The sequence below is a fragment of the Leucopleurus acutus genome (assembly GCF_964270905.1).
Source record: "Leucopleurus acutus genome assembly, chromosome: 21".
Lineage (NCBI taxonomy): Eukaryota > Metazoa > Chordata > Mammalia > Artiodactyla > Delphinidae > Leucopleurus > Leucopleurus acutus.
In genome coordinates this window covers 18,418,547-18,443,683 of record NC_139163.1, presented here as the reverse complement: position 1 = coordinate 18,443,683, position 25,137 = coordinate 18,418,547, and the positions used below count along the sequence as shown (strand labels likewise).

At 35.7% G+C, this 25,137-nt stretch overlaps 2 protein-coding genes across 2 annotated transcripts in view; one reads left to right on the top strand and one right to left on the bottom strand.

Moving 5' to 3' along the window:
* Positions 1-20,081, bottom strand: part of MSR1 (macrophage scavenger receptor 1) — a gene marked incomplete at both ends in the record, with an annotated part of 60,135 nt that extends 40,054 nt beyond the window's left edge. Inside the window, 4 exons of the mRNA XM_082863662.1 lie at positions 7,685-7,871; positions 12,182-12,594; positions 18,396-18,509; positions 19,979-20,081. Coding sequence (XP_082719788.1) covers positions 7,685-7,871; positions 12,182-12,594; positions 18,396-18,509; positions 19,979-20,081 — 817 coding nt within the window. The remainder of the gene's footprint in view (positions 1-7,684; positions 7,872-12,181; positions 12,595-18,395; positions 18,510-19,978) is intronic.
* Positions 874-3,216, top strand: LOC309977496 (axonemal dynein light chain domain-containing protein 1-like; the record flags this gene model as incomplete). The annotated part of the gene is made up of 2 exons (XM_082863613.1): positions 874-954; positions 1,255-3,216. 2 exons carry the CDS (start codon positions 874-876, stop codon positions 3,214-3,216), a joined length of 2,043 nt encoding a protein of 680 aa, XP_082719739.1.
* Positions 20,082-25,137: the final 5,056 nt, after the last annotated feature.

Genomic DNA, 25,137 nt, shown 5'->3' with positions numbered 1-25,137 from the left:
TTCTTCTTTATCATGACAATTGATCAATTGATACATTTTTTTCTCTTTTTGGTGCTTTTAGTTTCTGGAAAAAAAATATGCTTAAAATTTTTCCACATAACCACTGCTTTCAGCAATGAGTCATATTTTATTTCTCTTAAGTTCCTTCCTCAAATGTTTAACAACTTTGTCTTTTAAAGTCATGTTATCCCCCACTCCCCACCAAATTCTGCTTCACCATTTCATTTCAACAATGAAATTTCATTTAGTCCTTTAGACTTTAATTGCTATAATTACTTGAGAAATATATTAAAATATCTCTACCTCTTTAATCTTCATAAATATTTAGTAATTGCTAACATAAAAGAGGAGGGACACCAAGTAATGACACTGATCCTACAACCGACATTAGATAAAGCACTCATTAATTAATACAATGTCTCTCTTGGGTTATAGTTTAATAAATATTTATTAAAAATTATGACTAAATGCTGTAGAGGATATAAAAACTAGCCCGTAATTTTAATTGAACTTACTGTTTCCAGTAAGAGACAACATTTCGATAGAAGACAGTATGAGATATTTTTAGATATGACAATCATATTAGGAATTCTCTTGTGAAAGAATACTTAATGTTCAAAAGTAAGCAAGATATAAATGTCAGCAAAAGTATTACTACAGTGGGACCAGAGAAAGCTTCATGGAAGAGGTTGCATGTATGTCATCTATGGACATTAATGATAGATAAGATATTTTCAGATACAAATAGAAGAGGAAAGATATTCTTTCAAGTGAAGGAAAAGCCATGAGGCAGGATGTAAAAAGTATTGGGCATGTCAGAATCACAGTAAAATCAATTGAAATATTTGGTGTCAAAAAGGGAAAAGACAGGGAATGAGGCATTCAAAAGTAGTTAAGAGAAGCACTACAGAAGAACTTGAGCGCTGCAGAGAAAAGTGTATGTGTAATAAGGAGGTGATAGAGAGTCTCTTTGCAATCTAGGGTGTCCCTCTAGGAAGGCTGCATTCTAACAAGAGTGTAGAAAGGATTGTAGTCTGAAATACTGAGGCAGGAAAGGATTGCAAGACTATTTCAATAGTCTGGCAGAGTAATGATAAGAATAGTTTACACAGAATATAAAGGAGTGACAAGGGGTTAGAGAATGTGGAACATAAGAAGTAATGGTATTCTGGGAGAAAATAACAACAACAATTAAAATTTCTACCTTGGAAATCTGGAAGAATGACATTGCCATTACAAAGTGTAACTTCATAGGAAAAGATACGGCTACAAGACGTCTGGCGAGAAGCACAGTTTACAGGACTTCCTAAACTAAGGGAGAAAAAAAGTCTGGTGGATCCGTCGAAACCCCTTCCTACTTCCCTTCATAATGAGTTCATCCCTCAGGAAGATCTACTTTCTCTGACCTATACAGCCAATGCTGGTCCTTGTCCTGAAAACTTACTGCCTCCTAAGAAAATTAAAACCCCAAAGGGTACTCTTCCACGCCCTGTTGACCACGTTTGGCATAACCCTATTCGAAGAAATAAGTTCAAATATCTGATTGACCATCCCGTTTCCCTAACGGGAGCTGGAAGGGATATTTCTTTTCTGTACGATGTTAAATATGTTAAAGGAGAGACTAGGGAGAGCGCAGTTTGTCCCCCACAAATGGACTGTTCATTACAGTCACGTGATGGTGTCCTTGTGCCTCATAAGCCAAAGAAACTAACAGATACTTTGATTCCTGAAGAATTTCATATTGTGTCAAATACAGGAGTTTCAGGTTTGGAGTGTTATGATGACAAATATACTACTCTCCTCACAGATAGTGAAAATAGACTATTGCTCTTCCCATCCATGAAACCTAATAAAAGAGTAGAAGTGGTCCAGCTGAATGATGTGATGGATGCTATGCTAGAGAGGGCTGGTGTGGAAAATCAGGCATATACAGGGCCAACCAAGATGCACAAACTACTTCATATATTGAAGAAGGAACAGACCATTTATAATATAGTATTTCATGAACTTATTCAACAAGTCAGTGTGGACTGTGCAGATAGAGGAGAACTACTATCCAGAATCAGAGAGCGGTATGTGCAAATGCCTGATCAAATTGCCTGGCATATGACTGACTTCTACAAAGACATGGTAACTCAGCGAGTGATGGACCAGTGCATTTTAGAAGAACTGTACAATTTTAATAATGTTATTGAGGAACTGATCAGGGAGCTGTGTTTGGTTCAGGCACATGATATGAAATTAACTAAGGAAGCAGAGAAGGCCCACAGAGCTTTGGCACAAGCTCTTTTAGACGCTGAAAAGAATGCCAGAATTGTAGAAGAATATCATGACTTATATACGTTACAAAGAGGAAGGATGGAGAGTGATATTAAACAGTTAATGGCAGAAAGAGATATCTGGAGCTCAGCCACATATGAATTGTCCGTAAAGGTAATTGAAAGAAATAAAGTCATGTTGGCTAAAAGACTTTACCTCAATGAAAAAGGCTGGAATAAATATACTAAGCATTTCATCATACTGCTGTCAACTAAGGACACTGCAGACCTTGCACTGTTGCAGAAGTTGACGGAGAAATGGAGAAACTTAGTGAATAAATTTAAACAGGAAGTGGAACAAAATGAAGAGTCTACAAGAGAAAAATTGCAAAGTGTTAAGGATGGCCTCGTCAAATGGCAGCAGTTCTTCAGAAATAATACTGGAAAAGACATTCTATCCCCTAGTAAAGAAAATAGATTTGAATCAGTTGTTCAAGACTTCAAGCAGTGGCAAAAGATGTTGACTGAAGACAAAGACAAATTTTCTGGGGATCTTCTAGTGTCAAAATATGATTGTCTCAAGATTATTAAACGTTTACAGGAAAGTTGGGCAGATATTGGGCTTGGGATATTTAGTCGCCATAAAAGTATGGAGGGAAAGTTACCACCAGAGCAGAAGCACATGGAGGAAATTGTGAAAAGTACAGGAAGACTCTACAAAGAATTTGAAATAAGAATAAGTGGGGATAATGGTATCTCTAAAATTCTTCCAAGTTTGGTTAGTTCTCTTGAATTCTGTTCTTTCAAGTTGGAAAGCCTGCTGGAGTTTCCTGAACTGCTTCTTGAAGAATGGGAGGGACTTAATGAAAAAATTAATGAAATGAAATCTCAGTTGGATGCATCGTTAAACGTTATTGGTACTGTTCCGCAGTACATAGATGTGGATTCTGGCTCGTAAGTTCCCATAGCTCTCTGCTGGGTAGAAGGGAATCCCCACGTCTCAACTGCATTTTCTCAGTACTTCGCCTCAGCAATGGGTATTTGGGGTCAGATAAAAAACTTTGACATCCTCTTCCTCCAAGTAAGAAAGCCATCTGACTGGGAGCTGGAGGGTGAGGGAGTCCTGGGTTCTTAACTACAGCAGTCTAGGGTGGAGTTTCTGCCTCCCTGAGCTGAGAAGGGGAAGAGCGGGAGTAGTTTCGGTTCAAATACCATAGACTCTTGCCTTTCCTACTGAATCTTCATAAATTGTCTTGAATATAAGTTTCTTCAGTTGCTGTTTGTCCTTAGAACCATTTCCAGAAGCTTTCAATGGTTTTTGTTTTGTTTTAGTAATTTTCACTAATTTCACTGGAGAGTGGGTCACCTTTTCTCCTCCCACTGTCATGTTGGAAGTTGATCTCTTGAGAGGATTTTAAAACTCATTCTTCTCAGAAAAACAAAACAAAACAAAACAAAGTGTAACTTCATAAAAGGGAAGTGTTACTTTCACTTATTCCTGTAAGGCATATACATTTGCTCACCCACCATATACCAGGCACTCTAACAGGTGCTGTGTATGGAGAGACAGACAAGAGAGACAAGACCCAACCTCATGGAATTCGCATTTTATTTGAGAAGATTTGTGATAAACAAATAAGCAAATGTATATATGAAACAGTATCATGTAGTTTTAAATACTACGAGGAAGTTAAAGCACACCATGATATAGAGAGATAATAAGAATGGGGAGGGAGAAATTATCACTAGAAAGGTAACTTTGAGTGGATCTAAGGAGAACAGAAAGCTAAGAGAACATTTAAAGGGAGAGAGCTCTCTAGTGCACATTATGACAGCAAGAAGTGAAACCAGCACTTCCTGCTTGTTAACTTATACTATTCAATGGCACTTTCATTCTTCCAGCTCTTCCAAGCTAGACAGAGGGAAAATTAGAAAAGAGGGCAGATAAGGAGATGGGTGCCAGATCAGGTAGGAGTTCAGATTTTATTCCAAGCTCAATGGGAAGATATTGGAGGGTTTTAAGAGATAAAAGATCTAATCATATGTTATTAATATTATTATTTCAATAACACTCTTTTGCTCTCTGTAGAATGGATTAAGAGTAGAATCAGGGAGAACAATTGGGAAGCTGATGTAGTACACCAGGCTGTAATACAGTTGCTTGAATTAGAGTCATAGCAGAGGAGACAGTGAGAAGGAGTTTTATCATATGGAAGAAGAGTTAACAGGACTCATATATGGATTGGATACAGGGAGTGAGAGAAAGAGAGAAATCAAAGCTTGCTTCCAAGACCTTGGAGTGAGTTACTAGTTGGACAAGGACTCAATTGACAGATAAGACTAGAGAACCAACAGATTTGAGGGGTGGATGAGGGTAGGTGCTCTCAAGAACTAAGGGCTTGGTGCAGGTTCGATCCCTGGTCAGGGAACTAAGATCCCACATGCCGTGTGGCATGGCCAAAAAAAAAAGAGAGGGAGAGGGAGAGGGGGAGGGGGAGGGGGAGGGGGAGGGGGAGGGGGGAGGGTGGATTTGTAAAGTTGGGGATATTTAATTGAAATCCCAAGTGGAATTCGAAATCCCAAGTGGAATGTCTAACTGTTAGAGTGAAAGCTGATTAATTCAATTTTTCTTTATCATTGGTTTCAATGTAATACTTAAAGAAAACATGCAGTAGAGGCTTCCCTGGTGGTGCAGTGGTTAAGAATCCGACTGCCAATGCAGGGGACAAGGGTTCAAGCCCTGGTCCGGGAAGATCCCACATGCCGCACAGCAACTAAGCCCATGCGCCACAACTACTGAGCCTGCCCTCTAGAGCCTGCGAGCCACAACTACTGAGCCCGTGTGCCACAACTACTGAAGCCCGCACGCCTAGAGCCTGTGCTCCACAACAAGAGAAGCCAATGCAATGAGAAGGCCATGTACCGCAAAGAAGAGTAGCCCCGCTAGCCGCAACTAGAGAAAGCCTGCATGCAGCAACAAAGACCCAACTAAAAGAAAGAAAGAAAGAGAGAGAGAGAAAGAAAGAAAGAAGGAAAGACAGAAAGAAAGAGAAAAAAAGAGAAAGAAAGAAAGAGAGAAAGAAAGAAATTTATAAAAAAAAGAATACATGCAATATATTCTATACCAGTTAGCTATAAACATAATAATAAATATACCTGCAACATCACAACCCAACAAACAGCTATCTATTTAGCCGCTTTCCCATCTCGCTCATCTTCTTCCTTTTCAAAAACGATCATTAACCTGAATTTTGTGTTTCTCATTTTCTTACATTTTAAAAACAACCATTCTCATTAAATGTGTATGTGTAAATATACATTATTTACTTTTACTAAATCATGAGCATTAGAAACAAAAATCATACTGTAAATAGTCTCTGGGACTTATTTTTTTAATTTTTCTTTTCTTGTAAAAATTTGGATATTAAGAGTTCCTAATTATCCTAAACTAGTGTTATGTAAGATGAAATCACATGGGTTTCTGTTTCTCTTATTCTAATAAGAATTAACAATTGAAAGTGTAAAGTAGAGCTTAACAGACATGGTAGCTAGAATAAGAAGATCCACCATGAATTTAACTAGTGTTACAGAGGAAAGGATAGAGAGAATTGTGAAGAGGCAATATTCAAAGACTGAAGCTGATAACGTTCCCAAATTTATGATAGACTTAATCCACAAATATAAGTGGATTTAGGAAGAAAATGAAGTAAAACAAATGCCACATGGAAAAACTGTCGACATAAAAAACACAGACTAATGAAATTGTAGGTATTAAAGACAAAGATAATGGCAAGCAATGTGGTCATAATCATTTTAAAAGCAATAAGAAAGGCCATAAACCAGAAGAAAATACGAATAAAAATAATAACTGTTACCCTAAGAAATATGTATGTGGTAAAACAATTTTAAAGATCAAGGACAAAATAGAAAAAATGAAATCGAAACATCTCACCACCAATGGACTTTCACTAAACAAATCTCCAAATAATACTTCAGGAAGAAAAAAATGATCCCAGAAGAGATGTCACAGATACATTTAGGAGGAGGAAAAACTGGCAAACTCATGGGCTAATCTATATAAATATTGTCTGTATCATGTAAGAAAAGCAATCTTGACTTAATTCTTGGTTTAAAAAATACATAAAATAGAAATGAGCTATACTCAAAGACAGCAGGGGGCTTCCCTGGTGGCGCAGTGGTTGAGAGTCTGCCTGCCAATGCAGGGGACACGGGTTCGAGCCCTGGTCTGGGAAGATCCCACGTGCCACGGAGCAACTGGGCCCGTGAGCCACAAATACTGAGCTCTGTGCGTCTGGAGCCTGTGCTCCACAGCAAGAGAGGCCGCGACAGTGAGAGGCCCGTGCACCGCGATGAAGAGTGGCCCCTGCTTGCCACAACTAGAGAAAGTCCTCACACAGAAACGAAGACCCAACACAGCCAAAAATAAATAAATGAATAAATAAATTAAAAAAAAAAAGACAGCAGGAAACCAGGGAAGAGGGTCATCAGAGCGTTTTAATTTCCTTGTATATTTGAGGATGAAGGTGAAGATACTGATCAACTTGTGACTTTAAGATAAATTTTAAGGATGACTATCAGCAAAATAAAAATAAATATAAGGTTTCCAAAATCTTTTTGGTGCCCTTGATAGAGAGAAAAGTTTAATGAGAAAAATTTCAAACAATACTAAAGTTGACATGGAAGGAAAGCAAAAGGAACATGGGACTGGACAGAAATGGAGCATAAAATGACAGTAGAAATAAATATGGTGAAAAGAGATGGCCAGATTGCATAGCAAATTTTAAGAACTATTCTTTACAAGAGACAAGCCTAATACAAAGGATAACAAAGGTTGAAAGTAAAATATGAAAAAAAAAGTTAAAATGTAAATAATGACTAAAACCTAGTATAGAAATATATACGATATATATACTAATTTAGAAGTCAGTAAGATTCAATTCACCTTGTTTTACTCACAGGAGCTAAAGAAGAAATTGACAAACTCATTGTTTTTTTGGAGAATTCAGAAGATCTTTCTAAGTAATAATACAATTGATCAGGTAAGAAGAAAAACTCTGTAAGTTTAGAAAAATAGAATTAACAAGCTTGATTTACAGACAGGTAGAGAATTTTGTGCCTCACAGAAAACTTGTATTTGTACATATGAGAAATTCTGAACAATAATTCATTAAACCGTAAGAGCAATTTCATTTGTTTTTTGCTTTTTTTAAAATCACCATTTAAAGGATACCAAGATACTGTCATCTTAACATGTCTTGATATGATCTCAAGGCTCCTTCCTCTGGATCTTTGTGGTAAAATTTGTAGTAAACTATTTTAAAACCAGAGAGTTTCCCATATCAAATTTCTGCATGTATCAGTGCATTTTAGTACATCATCATCTGGAGAATGAGACGATATTTTACCTTGAATTAAAGTGATATTTTTCAGTGTCTGAGAATGTTCCCAATCCTTCAGCCTGAGATCATTAGTGATGTTATTCAACAGTTTCACTTCTCCTTTTATTTCCTGTTCCAAATGCACTTGTTTTTCTTCCAGAGACTTAATTTCTGCTGATGTATTGTACACACGCTCCTCTAATTTACTCATCTCCTGTGAAACATAAGCAAACGTCCGCAATTTTTGTTACACACATAATTATCAAATATATAAGTTTAAGAAGCTCTACAAGTTAGGTTTTTAAAATATGTAAAATATTACAGTAATATTATGGAATAAGAATATAGAAATTAGAGAACAATTTTAAAATAGTAATTCTTTGGTTTTGAAGCATTCCTCTTTTAACTGAATGGCTGAATTTTCACACCCTCTGCCAGAAAAAAATTGGTTAAATATATATCTAAGGTATGCTTCTAAGCCCAAATATATACATGTCAAAATGCTAAAAATAAAATTAAAAACTTGTCATATGTTTTTTAATTTATCTGAAGTGAAATTCTTTACACTGTACGTAATTACAGTTCCTTAAATTAAATAGATTTGTATGTTAAACTGTTTTATAGCAATAACGAAGTTTAATGTCATAATTCTCAGTGGTAATGAACATTAAGAATAGCTTTTCAGATTCAATAAAATCTCAACTAGCATTAACAATACCTTATGTTCAGCTTTTTTATTGCCTCTGCATTGAGATTTCATTATTATTTTACGGTTTCAAATGCATATATATTTTGTGCGTATTTACATACATGCGTGCATATCTGGAGACTGAGCAAGACAGATTGTACTACATTCTGGATTATGCTTTTATTTTTCACTCAATAATATAAGAATATTTACCTATTAAAATACTTAGAGACTGCCTTATTTTCTATAATTTAGTGGAATTGTATTGCATGTATTTTTCATAATTTATTTGATATCTATTGATAGAGTTTTGAGCTGCACATAAATAATGCTGAAATGAACACCATTTTATATATATCTACATATTTATACAAGCACTTCTATAGGACAGCTTCCTGGAAGTGGATCTGATCAAAGGGACTAAATATTAAAATTTTGTTCACTACTGCCACACCACCCTCCAAATATATGGGACCATTTTTTAAACCTTTCTCAGTGTACATGAATGCTTACTTTTGCACTCAAATCCTAGGTATTCATCAATATATTTAACTTTGTAGAGTAAGAGTAAACATAATAAAACCTTGTTTAATTTGTTTTTCAAATTAAGTATCTAGTCATAAAGTTTTTGACAATGTTTTCCTTTATTGCTTTTCCTTTCAAGTCTTTTGCTTGGTTTTCCTTTGGGCGCTGGGCTTTCTCTTTCCAATGTACCTAACCTTCTCATCTATCCTGGTAATGTTTTCTGTCTCTCTGTTCTTTTATTGCATCCTCTGTTTCCATGGTATGCTCTATACTTTTCTAAGGACTTTTAGGTTTAACTGTTGATAGATTCTCATCTCCCATTTGCACAAAGAAATAAACCAGTGGTTTATTGTTAATTAATCCAGGTATGAAGAGAAAATTTCACCTCCCTTCACTGGACTGGACAAGTTGAAGTGAGAGGATCAAGAGAGTCAAGTAAAACCTTTGGAAAGAAGTGAACATGTACCAGATCTGCCTCTACAATAGCAGCGTACTCAAGCAGAGAGACATCCATTTTTACTGCTCCAATGGCTTTCCCCATCCAAAACCTTGTTCTAGATTAGAATTTCTCTACCCTCTACCGCCTCCCTCCCTATTTGGCATTTTCCGTACACTATGGTATAAAGGTGGGATAGTGAACGTGGATGTTTGCAGAGTGCAGCAACATGGTAAATATGCTCGATGTCATTTAGGTGGCTGCAAATTGCTCCAGCTGTCAGGTAGTTCCTGATATCCACAGAGCAAAAGTCAGGGGACTAGCTGGTGATCTTGCTACCTAAGCCCTGGGAGCCGCCGATGTTTTTCATACCTAATGCTGCGGCTGCCTTTTTTTTCCTTCTTTGAAAACTGCATGTGGTGCTCACATTAACCATATTTCACTTGAAATAAGTTTTATTAGGAAGAGAGAAAATGCATTTGATATCTTTTTTAAAGTGCTATACAGCACCTACACACACCGTCCACAGTCTATCACCAGTGGCACTGCTAGAAACAGGCATTTATTTTTGCATTCTTACAGTCCTTTGTACGTACAATGGAGAGGATAAATCCCACGTCTCTCTTTGATTTTGTGTCAGTGTTCTCTTTTCTTTCAAATTAATGCTTGATCTGTCCTTGCTAAACATTACGTTGCTATTACTTATAAGCCTTTTCCTCAAACAGCATTTACTGATTGAGGCATTCATTTAATTTACTTATTCCTGCATTGGGCTAAAGATTCAAAGATGAATACAGTTGTTTTAAGCAATGAGAATGAGATTCCAAATATTGTTTTCAGTGAGTAAGCACACGCGCGCACACACTAGCACTGACCTAGATTCCAAATCTCCACAGATGACTACTGTCTCAAAAAAAAGAAAGCTTTGAAAAAATAATTAACTTTGGAAGTTCCTCCTTTCCCTTGTACCTCCACATCTAATACTGTGACCCCTTCCAAAATGTAAGTGCAATCTGTCCGAATAGCTCACTGATCACCAGAGTTTGGTTATTTCTATTAAGTATCACTTCAAACAGGTTCAGGACTTCTACTGCCTTCCAAATGGTTTCCACTTTGGTTTCAATTCCTCATTTACATGGGTTCACAGATATTCTATAACCTCTAATGAGTTGGGGATATTACTAATATCAAATATATTATTTTTTCATCGTGTCCATCTTCGTTTTCTCCACACCCTGTCTCACTGTTCCTCTGATCCTGTTTCCACACAAAGTAATATTTCTTCTCCCTTCCTCTTTCCTTCCAATTTAATCAGTTTCTACTCCCATAGCTGACATTTTACTTTCCTCTGTTCCTCAGTCCTGGAGACAGTTGCTTCTTTGAGAATTTTCTCTAACTCCTCCATAGCTTGAGTCCTTGATATTCCAATAGCATTGATATGCTTGGGTACTTATTAACCGTGTGGGAAACACTAACAGTCAGATTTTGGAAGATGTGACAAGGATCAGAGAGAGAATATTAAGGTTGGTGTTAGGATGAGGTTCACCAACAGTCTCCATATTTAAATAGCAATGTCACTGTCTTCTCAGTGACTGCATTTTACAAAAACTAAACATGTAGGGTGTTCTTTCTTAACCTGTTTAGTCTATTCTCTAGTCAATAATTTAGTTGGTTGCCACCTGATGTTACAACTTCAGAGGCTTCTCTTTGCTCTCTATAAGGGACATCCATTTTTAACAATCACTATGGCATAACACTGTATCTATACAGAAAACAACCTCATTAAGAAGTGGTCTATTCAAGTAAAATCTACTACAAAGACGCCAGCCTTGCTGAGCTAATGGTGGAAAATTTATAGATTTTAGTACTGAAGATTGTAGTAGTATGAAGATTATTTTTTTACATGAGTAATGAAGTTTTATCCATATGCTTATTTTTTCATGGAATGGAACAATTATAATTACCCAACAACAAAAAATAATTCAATATTGAACTAAACAACTTGCTTCTTAATTTCTTTCTCATCAAAACAAAGTGACCCAGAGAGTTGGCCACAGAATAGTTTAGAGCAAAGGTAAGAAAATTATGATTCATGGGTCAAAGTCTTTTTCTGAAAAGAAACATTTATTGGATCACATTTTCACTCATCTGTCCATGTGTTGTCTATGACTGCTTTTGTGCTACAGTGGCAGAGTTAAGAAGTTGCAAAAGAGACCATATGGTCCCCAAAGCCTAAGGGTTGTACCTGGGCCTTTGAAAAGAAACTTTTGCTAGCAACTGGTCTGGAAGATGCTTTGCTCTCTTGTCTTGTGTATTGTCTTGATCCTGTGATGGTAATAAGATGTTGTATACATTATTCAAACTTTAATTCTTTAATTATAGTTACCTTTACACATAAAAACTTATGGATGCTTCTTGGGAGTGACAGACTATTTTAAAATTTAGATTTTGTACTTCGCCCATGTAAATAAGGTTTTCATTCCTTTGATGGTGAAGAAAGTTTGGGTTTCGTATAAAATTTGCAAATGCAGAGTATCTATCTTTCCAAATCGGCTAAGATAATCTAACAACTAGAACTGGTTTCAAGAGTCTCAAGAGGCATTCTAACAGTATTTATAAAATTAAAATACACTATGAGAGTCTATATTCAATGAAAAACAAACAAACAAACAAATTTCCCCTTTTGCTGGGAATCTGGAAAAGGCAGTGGGTAAATCCATTTGAAACTTTCTGGTAAGATTGCAAGAGGAATCAGGGTTAAGTAGAATGATGTTGAAACAGGGTTTGCAACTTTTTCTCTTCCCTGGACTACCTGAGGAGATAGGATCTAGATGGATTCAATCCCAGGTATGACCTTCCAATACAAACCTCTTACCTCTTGTTGTTTAAATGCATTCTCTTGGACTTTGGCATTCAGTGTTGCAATACTGAGCTGCAAATCAAGCAGTGTGGTGTTCAGACTTATTAATGACTTGGAGACTTCACCTATTACATTTCCATGTCCCTGGATGAAGGAAAGTAAGGAACTTAGCTGGAAAAGAACGTCATTAAACCTTTGATCGGTTGTTACACTGAAATTTTGGAAATTCTTGGCATCTATGAGATTGGCTTCATTATCTGAAAGATATTGGATTCTCTTCTCCACGTTGCTCATGTGTTCCATAACGACTTCTCGAAATCTCATTGCATCTTCACTGTCATTTCCTTTTCCTGCGAGACTTGGAGATATATCATTTGCATTAACTGAACCACCTGTGCAATTCTTCATTTCCCATTTCAGGAGTTGAGCTGCGTATTTAAGTAAAAAAAAAAGAGTCATGCCCCGTAACCTTCAATGCATCCACCATTCCATTCCACAACACTTCATCCCATTCTAACGTTCTGAACACTATCCTAAATCAGGTATGTATTTTAAATATACAAAGTATGAACTAAGGTAGGCATACTGCTGAGAGGGAAACTGTCTCCTTTTCCCACTTTACATTAGAGTTTATCCCACAGTTAAGTCACTCTTTCTGAACTGCTGCTTAGATGAATCTTCTGGGTCATGGCACACGGCTCTGAGAGTAAGAGTAAATTCTAGAGATCATGAAGTACACTGTATGCTGGTCCTCAGGTGTGCTGTTAGAGTAAAACGAGATAATGCTTAACACAGTGTCTGAAGTAAACATGTTGAGTAGGTTAGTTATTATGAAGACAAATGATAATGTGACAGAAACAATACGTAGTATCAATAAAGGTAGAAATATTAGTGTTATCCACTGTACGAACAAAGTGTTGGCTCATCTTCCTCATCCTGTCACTAAGCTAGCAGAGAGTTATCATTTTCAGTTTCCACAGAACTAATTTACTGTTGGTAGAGCAGGAAACTGGATAAAAGAAGTTTTTTTAACTTTAAAAAATATTGTTTTTATAAGACTCCTCTTTACTTATTATAAAGCATATAATAATAGCAGAAAATTTAGAAAAGACAAGGAATAAGGAAAAATAATTTACCATTAGTCTCACTGTCCTGAATTAAGTGCTAACATTTTGGTATATGCCTATCAAATTTCTGTTCCCACTATCATATTATCATCACAAAAGCAAGATTTTATATACAATCTGGAAACTAGCTTTTAATTAGTGCTCTATCATAGACTTTTGCATATTATTTAATATTGTTTTACAAAAATAGTTAGAATAACTACATTGTATTCTATGTGTGATTCTACCAGATTTATTTAACAAAACTCCAACATTTACTTTGCCTCTGTTTCTACTAATATATTGAACACTTCGATGAACAATCTTATAAGTAATTATTTCCTGAATTAAAAAATTCTACTAAATGGTAATTTGGAGGCATATGGAAGTGCTGATATATATTTCCAAATGGGCATATGTTCTTTAAACAAGCTAATTATCCTTCTGAAAGGGTCTAGAGAAATACGTTTATAGTTTCAAAAACTGAAAAGCATAAACATTACTTTTGCAGATAAAAATAATATACAATTATACACAATGAAGAAAATGTTAAACACCATTTTATATAATCAGTGGCAGTTAAGATTTTATTGTTTTTTTCATCTCTCTTTATATATCTATATTGTTTATACCTTTTAGCTATGTATATATCAGTCTGATCCATATTAATTTGAGTGCATAAGATTTTCCATATTTGACCATTTCTGAGTAATAAAGAGTAACTTAATATTGCTTAAAAGTATATCTACATAAACAGTGATATCTGATCTGTCAGTTTTCTTAATAAAATGATATGGCAATAGTATCAGCTTCATAGGTTTTTGAGACTTAAATGAGATTACACATGAAAAACATTATATTCCACCCTGAGCTCAGGGTACCTGTTACACAAATGAGAGCTTGATATTTGCACATGAACAAGCTGCCTGGTTCTGGAATCTAGTTCCATTCCTCCATTACTAGCTGGATTACTCTGAGAAAATTATTTATCTTTTCCTTGATTAGGTTTCCCCAGTGATCTAAAAGTAATTATCTTACAGTGGTGCTGAGGATGAATGTGATAGGCCATGTAAATCAAGTAGCACACAGATGGCACGTGTGAAAACTCTACACAAATTAAGGTGCCTTATCCTTGAAAGATATTATCTTAGTTACAGAGTCTTCACCACCTTTACTTAAAGAAGCTGTTTGATGATGGTTGTCATTGTACCTATGATTATATTAAGTATTAAACTATATATGCAATTAAATCCCAATTAAAAATAAAACACATTATATCATATTTTCCTAGTTACATTCTCTTTAAAATTAGCTTATTTGTATTAATAAAATATGTAACTACATTTTGATATAATCCACAACCGAGACCATATTGCATGTACATTATTTTACATTTCTAAATATATCAATAAATTATACAAAATAGTATACTTCTTACTTGGATCTCATCACATTTATTAAATTAAGTGTAGGGAGCAAGTTTTGGATTGACAGCCTCATTCATGGAGTCATCAATTCTATGATTTATTTATTAAGCACCTACTATATATAAAGCACCGCTTGAGCGACTCTGGGAATAGAAAATGACTGGGAATGGACTTTGACTTTAACAATAAGAAATCTAAACTAACAATATTTGCAAAATTATCTCAAACTTGTCCCTTAAAAATTTTTCTTTTGTGATAATTACTGCTTTTTTAGGTAGCAGTTAATAATCTAAGTTCTGGAGGACAGCTGCCTGGATTAGTGATTCTTGCTTTTTCCTTTATAAGCTGTGCCTTTGAGCAAATTAATTGGTCCATGCTTCCATTTCACTATCTGTATAAATGGGATACTAATAGTCAGTGTTTAAATAATTAAATGAGCTGATATATGCAAAGTGCTTAGATCTTTTCCTGGCACATAATACACATTTGATACTTTTCAATATTTTAATTATTATTAATATTTCAGATTCAATATCTGTATGGCCAATACTGATAACAAGGGGAATTAATGTGTAATATAAAAAAATTGGGAGGACATTGAGTATTCTATGAGAAAGGTAGTATCTGTGCTTTATTTATTTTTTATTGGAGTATAGTTGCTTTACACTGCTGTGTCAGTTTCTGCTGTACAGCAAAGTGAATCAGCCATACGTATACATATATCCCCTCTTTTTTGGATTTCCTTCCCATTTAGGTCACCATAGAGCACTGGGTAGAGTTCCCTATGCTATACTGTAGGTTCTCATTAGTTATCTATTTTATACATAGTAGTATATATATGTCAATCCCAAAAGAGAAAAACAAATATCATATATTAATGCACATATGTGCTTTAACAGACATATTGATCTAATTACTCAACCATATAATTTTTATTTTCACTGGAAATACTTTTTATTTCATATGGGTAAAGCAAAACTTCTTCACAGTATAGAAGGGGAAGATTTGACTTAACAAAATGTCATGTAACCAAGGATTTTTCTTTAATACCAAGTTCAACATGAACTGACAATAAAGGCTATTTTTTGCTTATAGACTTAAAAACACAATATTGCTTATTTTCCCAAATCTTGAATGAAAACTAATTTAATCCTTACTTTCTTTAAAAAATTTAATACTGTATCAGAAATCTAGGTAAAGAATGACAGAGTTCATATTTTCAAATGTTCATTTCTTTCATTATCATCAGAGAGATGACATTTTGTGACTTTTCTATTTTACATTTGAAAGGAGACAAATTTTATGGCTTGTGCAAAGACCTAGGGAGAGAGTTATATTTGATTTTACAGATCACATTTGCTCTTTCATGTTGGCAAAACCTTCTTCTACCAAAAATTTATATTATTTTGAGCTAAAGGATCTTCAATGCATCAGTAACAATTTATATACATTAATCTTAGATTATACCTTATTCTTCAGAGACATTATTCTATGTCACTGTACTGTGATAGTGATCTAGTAGCTTCTTGAAGAAAAGGTAGCGCATGGAGGAGATTTTATAATTAAGAAATATCTTTCAATGTATAAGACTTTAAATAGAGTTTTCATGTATAACACTTTATTTTATCTACTGATTTATATTTGCCAAAACAGAGTAATTTCTATCATTTCAGGGATACATTTTGTCTATATTTGAAAGTTTTGGATATCAAGTAGAGATATGTATTGCATTTTAGTTTTCTTTTGGAAAATATTCTGACCTACAACTTACAGCTGTAAATGGATTGTCAGTGTTTATTATTCAAGTATGATAGACATAGGGAGATCTGTTTCAAATTCTGGTGAATTTGGGTGCTAATGTGAACTTATAAGATTTGAACATTTTTAGCTTTTTGTCAGTCGTAATAGGTACATGCTACAGCTTTAGGAAACAAAGCTACTTCAAATCAATCATTGTCAACCCTAGAAAAAATGTGTTGACTTGGTAGTATTTTCTAACAGCCCAGAGATTTTTGAACTTGGTTAGAACCCTGAAGTCTTTCCAGACTTCAGTTCGTATTCTGCCTGGGCCTAGTAGAAAGAAGTTGCACTCCCTGAGGTTGGCTCTGTAGGCCACGGTTTGTATAAAAGTGATGAAATGTACCAAATTCTAACTGGCTGTTAGCTAATGATCCCTAACAATGACACATCTTTCAGTTATGCATTTCAAACTACAGATAAGCATATACATGAACAGCACACAGATAATCTCAGTTCATCAGGAAGTTAGTTGTTTAATGACAAACATATCAGGTTCTTTTACTTAGATGGCTGATTGGTTCCGTTTGTTGTGGTTGGCTAATGTTTTTGTTTCAATAGGAGTTGATTTTTACATATGGAAAATATTTTCCTGCCTAAAATTATGACAACTCTGTTTTGTTTTTTTATTGGCCAACCATATTTTGTTCTAAAACCCCGATTGCACTGGGAGATAATAGACCCCAGAAGTTAGGAGTCAGGAGCCATGGGTGGGAACTCCAACTCCATTGCTGATCAGTTTCCTTTTGTGGATGATAAGGGTAAGCATACATCTGCTCAAGGGTAACTTAAGGTGTATTGAGATAATCTGTGGAAAACATATAGCCTAGTGCCTGAACATAGTACATGCTCAGAAGCATTACAAAAATGTTACAGTTATTGTTGTTTTCATTATCATTTCTTTCTTAGTAGAATTTTTGGCTTTCTCTTGGAATATTCTTTAGGTTGTCTCTTGGTGGAGGAGGTTTGGCCTTTATTAGGAGAATTTTCTTATTAATCTGATTAGTATGCACATAAAAATATATCTTCCTCCCAGCCTATCTCTTGTTCGAGCATATGTCCATTTTGCCACTCACAAAGAGGAGAGCTACAAGGTATATAAATTCAAATGCCAATCAAATCCCTCAAAAATGCTCCTGAGGAAAACAATATTTACAGATTTGCTTGAGTTATATGCAAGCCATCCACCTCTGTAGAAATCCTCAAATTTATCCCCAATTCAAGCCAAACTCTCCAAAAAAAAAAAAAAAATGTACCTGAAAAACATCATGTAGAACCCAAGCAAAGTGTTCTATTTTTATTTTTCTTTGAAAGGATGCTGGCAGGTTATTTTTAGAGATGTTTTAAATAATACCCTTATGAAATATGTGGCCATATAAACTGTACAAATATTACTGAGGGATAGGCCATTATTTTACGAGGTTTCCTCTGTTTGAAGACTCACAGGAATACTTTCTGCTCTCAATACTAGGAGTAGAAGTGTATTTCTTGAAAACTGGCTTATTTTTATATTTTAGGCATCATTAATGCAAATGATCATGTTTATATCCTCACATTGGCAACTAGAATACTTACCATGAAATTTATGATGCATCATTAGAAATATATAGGACTTCAGGGGGTAATATTTTTGAAATGGTCTAATTCTTTCCATCTTACCTTTCCATATCTATATTTTTATCTCAAACTTCCATTTTCTATGCTATTTAAAAACACTTTTTTTTACTTAATAACTTTGCAGAATCTATTTTTTCATGAAATAACTCTGAGGAACACTTTGTGATGTGAAGTCACCCTTATGAATCTCCCATATACAAAAGACTGAATGCTTCTTTTTGCTCCTGCAATAATTAATTCACAGGATGAGTTGCTGAGTTTCAGAACTCTAGAATACTGTACCTGCCACTATTCCGATGATAGGTACAAGAACTACAAACACAAGGAGATAAAGGGCAATCAGTGCAGCTTTGAAAGACTTCATTTTCTCTTGAAGAGTTAGGCCATTTTTAGGATCTGAAAAACAAAAGCCCAACCTACTGTTAGAAAACTTACTCTTCTTACTTAAAATTTTTGAAATCTCCAATTACATTGCTAGTATCAAACCTATTAGAATAAAAAGGGAACAAAAAAATAGGTTCTTATTTATTCAGTACAAAGCAAAAGGGACAGTCACAGAAGAAGCCAATACAGGTATCAGTATGGACATTTGATTGTCTTATCCATTAACTAAACATCCAGGACAAAGTTACTATTCTCTGCAAGTTGTACTTATCTCATTTGGGGGCACTAGCTGGAAAACTTTAGTATTGATACCATACCAACATACATGCAAACCTAAATTTCATTCTTCTATTTCACATGGGAATATATTCTGGGTGAAAATAAAATTCTTCATGCAACTATGTAATTATACCATTTTTTCAGATTTTAAGTGAGATAAGAGAAACATTATTGTCAATGATAATTATGCAAATTGTCTCTCCTAATTCCATCTCAATAGTTTTGTATCTGGATGCTTCTTATGATTTGAATATAATGTGAAAAAAAAGAAATAAAATGACTCACATTTTGATTAAACTTTGGAATGGATCAATGAAGCCCATTCTCTGGATATTTCAGAACATAGTAATATTTTAGTATTATTTGTTTATATGGAACACCAATTCACATAATGGGATGCTAACTGTAGAAAAGATAACTCAATGTAGAGGGGAAACTTACTAGCAAAGGAAGACATTTCTCTGATTAAGTGAATACAAATTTCTTTCCTATGGCCATTGTTTTTATTGTTTAATCAAAAAGAAGGAAATTTTGTTTTCAGGTTGTAAACTCCTAAATTAAAACAAAAGTTTAGACATTGTTCAATAACGTTCTATGAGGGATTGAACAAAAAAGGAGAAAAGAATTAAGTAAAGAGAAGAAAACAATAAAGAAAAGGGGGAAAATTGAAGGAAAAAAGAGAAGGAGCAGGGCTTCCCTGGTGGCGCAGTGGTTGAGAGTCCGCCTGCCAATGCAGGGGACATGGGTTCAAGCCCTGGTCCAGGAGGATCCCACATGCCGCAGAGCAACTAAGCCTGTGGGCCACAACTACTGAGCCTGCGAGCCACAACTACTAAAGCCTGCATGCCTAGAGCCCATGCTCCACAACAAGAGAAGCCACCACAATGAGAAGCCTGCACACCACATCAAAGAGTGGCCCCTGCTCGCCGCAACTGGAGAAAGCCCATGCGCAACAAGGAAGACCCAACGCGGCCAAAAATGGATGAATAAATAAATAGATGAATAAATAAATTTTTAAAAAGAGAAGAAGCAGCCACACTATAAGCAAGATGGGATATTCCATCTGTCAGGTGACTAAATTTGAAATCCAACCTGGCAGATGGAACGTACACATTTAGGGTAAGTCTCAAGACCATAATTTTACATAGTGTCACTAACTCTAAGGACAATCTCCACGAGCACCCCACTCTTATTCTACTTACTCGGAGGAAGCAAAGCAGTCATTGAGTGAGCATCAAACTTCACAGATTCTGTACAGCTATTAGTGTCCTCCTGTTGATTGGGAAAGCTCTCCCACGGTTCCATACTTCTATCAAACACGTGGAGAAATATGATAAATACACATGGAATTGCTAGGGCCCTTTGGCAAAAAGTTTCAAATTGACATTTATAATTAAAATCTAATTTTAGCAAGGGAACAAGTATAATTAGTTAGTTAAATTTACATATCTGCCCTATATAGCAACATATTATACTTACCCATAAGTTTTAATTTTAACATTAAAGGACAGATTTACATGAATCCACTCATGTATCTTTCTATGTACAAATGTGTACCTGTGATTGTAGATGTGTGTTTTTTTAGAGTGAGAGGTAACTTTGCTCTCTTAGCCAAAACAAAAAACAAAAAAAACCCAACTGGCAGAAAACAACCATTTAGCCGAAAAGAAAAAAAAGCATTTCCTTTAGAACAAACAGTAGCTGAAAAGTTGAAGGAAATATTTCTTGTGATCTTTTATCAGAGGTTCCAGATAGAGCAAACAGTTATGCAAAATTTGGAACAAATGTTTCCTGTGATCTTTTATCAGAGCTTCATGAGCCAAGTTTTCTTTTGCCAAGGCATCAGCTTTATTCCTTTAGAAAGATTTAACAAAGTCTAGTCACAGATTAGGAGCCGGCTTTTTTCTTTTCCTTTGTCTTCCTTTCCTTCCCTTCGCTTCCCTTCCCTTCACTTACTTTTTTTCTTTTCTTTCTCACATATTTTTCTTTCAGGGTTTCCTTCACTATATACATTGGCAGCATCTCAAATATGTGCTTGTAACTTTTTGAGCACAATCTATTATATTTTATGACTCAGTCTATGTCTATGTCTCTTTAAGGTGCATCAGAATCATTTGAAGGGCTTCCTTTAAAACACATTGAGGGGCCCCACCCCCAGGGTTTCTGATATTTAGGGTAGGGGTAAAGAATTTGCAAACCCAACAAGTTTTCTAGTGATGCTGTTGCTGCCCATCTGAGGACTGCATTTTAAGAACATTTCCCATGAAGAGAAATTGTATGACTTTTTCTTGGAAACAGTTCAGTTCATTTGATTGATAAATTTAGCCTACAGCCAACATCTTCTGATTATTATTTATTTTCTCTAATGATGAGTTATGGATTTAGCACAGCTGAAGTTGTAACTGAGTGCACTGGCAGCTCCAGGACATCAAACTCATGTCTCCTCCAGAAACTGAAGGACAATCATTCATATGCAAACGTTCATCCTACTTTGGGAAGAGGTTTTGACAAGTAAGGATGTGACTCAACTCCTGTCAATATATTTTTAAAAATATTACCAAGGAGATTCTTTATTTTGCAGTTTGTACCTGTATCATTCCGTAACCTGATCTTAGTTTTTTGTAAATCCTATTGATCTGACCAAGGAGTGTGTTCTTTAAATGCTTCAGCCACTCTGGAGGAAGCAGGCAGAGGGGGAATTTATAGAACCTACATTCTCTTTTCTTAGGCAGAGGTGAAGCTAAATAAACGATTATCTGGGAACATTCACTATTATAGGAAACCAAATTGATTAATTCAGGTCCAGACTCTCCTGCCATTTCCCCCCTTTTAATTCACTCTATTATTTGATTTGGATGACAGTTTTTTACTTGCCATGGAAAACAAATGAACAAACAAGTAAGTTTTTAAAATGAGACGACAATAAAACTTAGCTAAATGCATTTTAAAACTACAGTTCAAAGCAACTGGGGGACCTGCCTGGTGGTGCAGTGGTTAAGAATCCACCTGCCAATGCAGGGGCACGGGTTCGAGCCCTGGTCCAGGAAGATCCCACACGCCATGGAACAGCTAAGCCCGTGCGCCACAACTACTGAGTCTGCACTCTAGAGCCCGTACGCCACAACTACTGAAGCCCGCGTGCCTAGAGCCCGCACTGCGCAGTAAGAGAAGAGACCCCACACTTCCACTCCAGAGGGCATGGGTTAGATCCCTGGTCAGGGAACTAAGATCTCACATGCTGGGTGGTGCAGCCAACAAATAAATAAATAAATATCTGGGCTATAGAGGTATAGAGGGCTGAAAGGGAGATGAACACGAAAATCTGTTGAGTGGCATGATGAATGAAAAATACTTCCCTTTGGCTACTCTGGGCGCACCATGAGTTCTGTTTGTTTTTTGGAGCAGTGTAAAACAAGGGTTAATCATGATCTGTATTAAATATCAGTATACTTTTTTCTATTAAAAAATAGATTAAGTTAATCATAGATGACGTTGTCATAACATTGCTGGCATTTTCTGTTCTTTCTTTCTTTTATTCTTAGTATCCATACTCGCTGAGAATCTCATCTATTTACATGGCAGAACCACTACCTGCGTCCTGACCAGACAATATATCCAGCTCAGATCTCATGTCTCAGAATCAGATTTTTTTTTTTTAATAATACAGCTAGCTACAATGGTGTACTTTCCACATCAACCTAACTTTTCTTTTTCCAGGATTTTTAATGTTGGCATGCCACCCATTTATATCACCTGTTTATTATTATAATCATTCTTTTTTTTTTTTTACTACTTTTTACTATTTTTTGTGTAGCAAGGCATACATGACATAATCAGGTGTGTGGCAATACAAAATTAATATGGCAGTGCTAGAAAAGCATGGTCATTCAAACCAGAGGCCAGGACTTCATTCTAGATCACTCTCACCCAAAGACCCGTATCTGGTAGCATAGCAACTCCTCACTTCCTCAAAGCCATTCCTTCCACTCGATCCCAATTTTTAGATTTCAGTTCATTTTTATCTACCCAGCCAGGCATCTTAGATAGTAGCAGTGGGGTAGGCAATTGAGGGGCGAATCCAAGAGGCATTAAGAAGGAGGAGGAAATTCAAAAGAATTGATGAACAAGCATCAAAATGTAGCACTTTAACAAAGACTAGGAGAAAAAAATCAAAGAGTAGAAATTATTTTTCAGGGAAAAAATATGGCAGATACAAACAAACATATTTAGTAGGCTAGTAAAGAAAGAATGGCAGTACTAAAAATAAGGAAGAAACTCTGACACTACGGTAGAACAGGAAGTCAGGGTCAGGGAAAGAAGAAAAGAATGTCAAGACATGCAGGTCACCCATAACCTGCCACACGGAATTTGAGCTGTATTACTCATATGGTAGGGGCAGAAGCAGATGCTGAGAAATCAAGAAGCAGCAAATGTATAAAAATGAAATGCCTTGAGTGTATACTGGAAATCTAGTCATGTTCTTGCTTTTCCGTTGAGAAGAGATGCTGAAGATAGTACTGAGGTAGTACACTGAGGACAGCGTTATTTTTTCCTGCTTGTTCTTCTCATCTCCCAAACTACTGACACTGGAGTGTGCCTGGTCTCAGTTCTTGTCCTCTTTTTACCTTTATTCACTCCCTCGGTGAGCTCACTAGTCTCATTGCTTTAAATACAATCTATACGGCTGATGACTCTCCATCTTCATCTCCCACCCAGGCCACTCCTTTTAACTCCAGACCTGGATATGCATCTCCCTAACAACACCACCATCTGGATTTCTAATATGGCCCAAACCTAGGGGTCTCCTTGTCACTCACTTTCTGTCATCCTCCACATCCAATCTACCATCAGATCTTGCTGGTCTGATTTCAAACCCTAAGCAGAAACTGACTGCTTCTCGTCACCTCCCCTCCTGCCATCCTGGCTTAAGCCCCATCATCTTTCTCACCTGGACGATTTTAATAGCTCCCTATGTGGTCTCTCAGCTTCATTCAGTTCCCTCCACTTTACTTTCCACACAGCCTCTAGAACGTTCCTCTGAAAAAAGTAAGTCAGATCATATCACTCCTCTGTTCAAAACATGTGAACACTCTCCGATCTCGCGTGGGTCCTGACTAAAAGCTCACTAGCTCAGACAGACCATTCTCCAGCATCAGATTTAAAATGGCAGCCTACCTCTTTCACTTCCTCTTCTCCTTCCTGCCTTGACTCCCAGCCCCAAACTTACCACCGTCTAACATGAAATACATTTCCCTTGTTTATCTTGTCTATTGTCTGTCTCTTTTTGCACAAGTTAGATCCATGACTCAGGAGTTTTTATCTCTTTGGTTCAATGACTAGAGAGTTCCTGCCACTTAGCATGTGTTCATCACTAGGAGAAATTCCATAAATAAATGAAAGACAAAATATTTTGCAAGATGACTGGATTTTAGACCTGGGGTTATGCCTCAAGAAAAGTCTGCATTTCACTAATGCAGAAATATAAAAAATTCTTCTGCTACACTTTGGGAAATAAAAGGTTTTTCTCTGAATTGTGTGTAAATAGGAAACTGAAACAAAAAATCTCACCCCCAAGGTTCCCACTTTTGCCTCAAAGACATTCGTGAGACTCACCAGATTCCTCCAGTTCCTTACTCCATAGTATACATTTTTAGTAATGTTAGAGAATACACACATGTGAGGCCTTGTTATCAGCCAGTGAACAATTCACATAATCTACGTGTGCCTTTAAGTGCCTTTTCCGAAGTTAAGAAGAAAAGTAACTTCACATAAATTTATTCCTAACAAATGTCAATGCACTGATAAAGAATTATGAAATCGTTTGAGTTTGTATAATCTACTGAAATCATGTTCTCATGAGAAGTGAAACACATCTCTGCAATATCAGCTTTTCATGAAATGGGTGAAAAGTTTAGAGAAGCTACAACAGGAAAAACAATGAAAGAATTTCAGTATTTTTCTGTTTGAAAACACACTCTTCTTTTTTCCTGTTTTTATTACAAAAACACTGTAACACTATTAAAGATAAGTTGGGACAAAACTTCTATCATCCCATCACCCTAACAGAAGAAAAACATTGAGTGTATACATGTTACAAATTGATACCATAGTGTACATTATCATTTGGTCTTATGCATTTCCCTTAAAATCATATCAATAACTTTATACTTTGAACTATTTTTTCAAGTTTAAAATGATGGGCTATATAATAATTCATCAAATATATGTATCTTATTTATGCAGTCATTTTCCTATAATTCTTTTTAAAAAAATGTTCCCTGTTCTTTGGAGGGCAATGTTTAACTAATATAGATGATGATGCTGTAAATATTTTTATAACTTAGCTTTCTTCTTTTGAAAT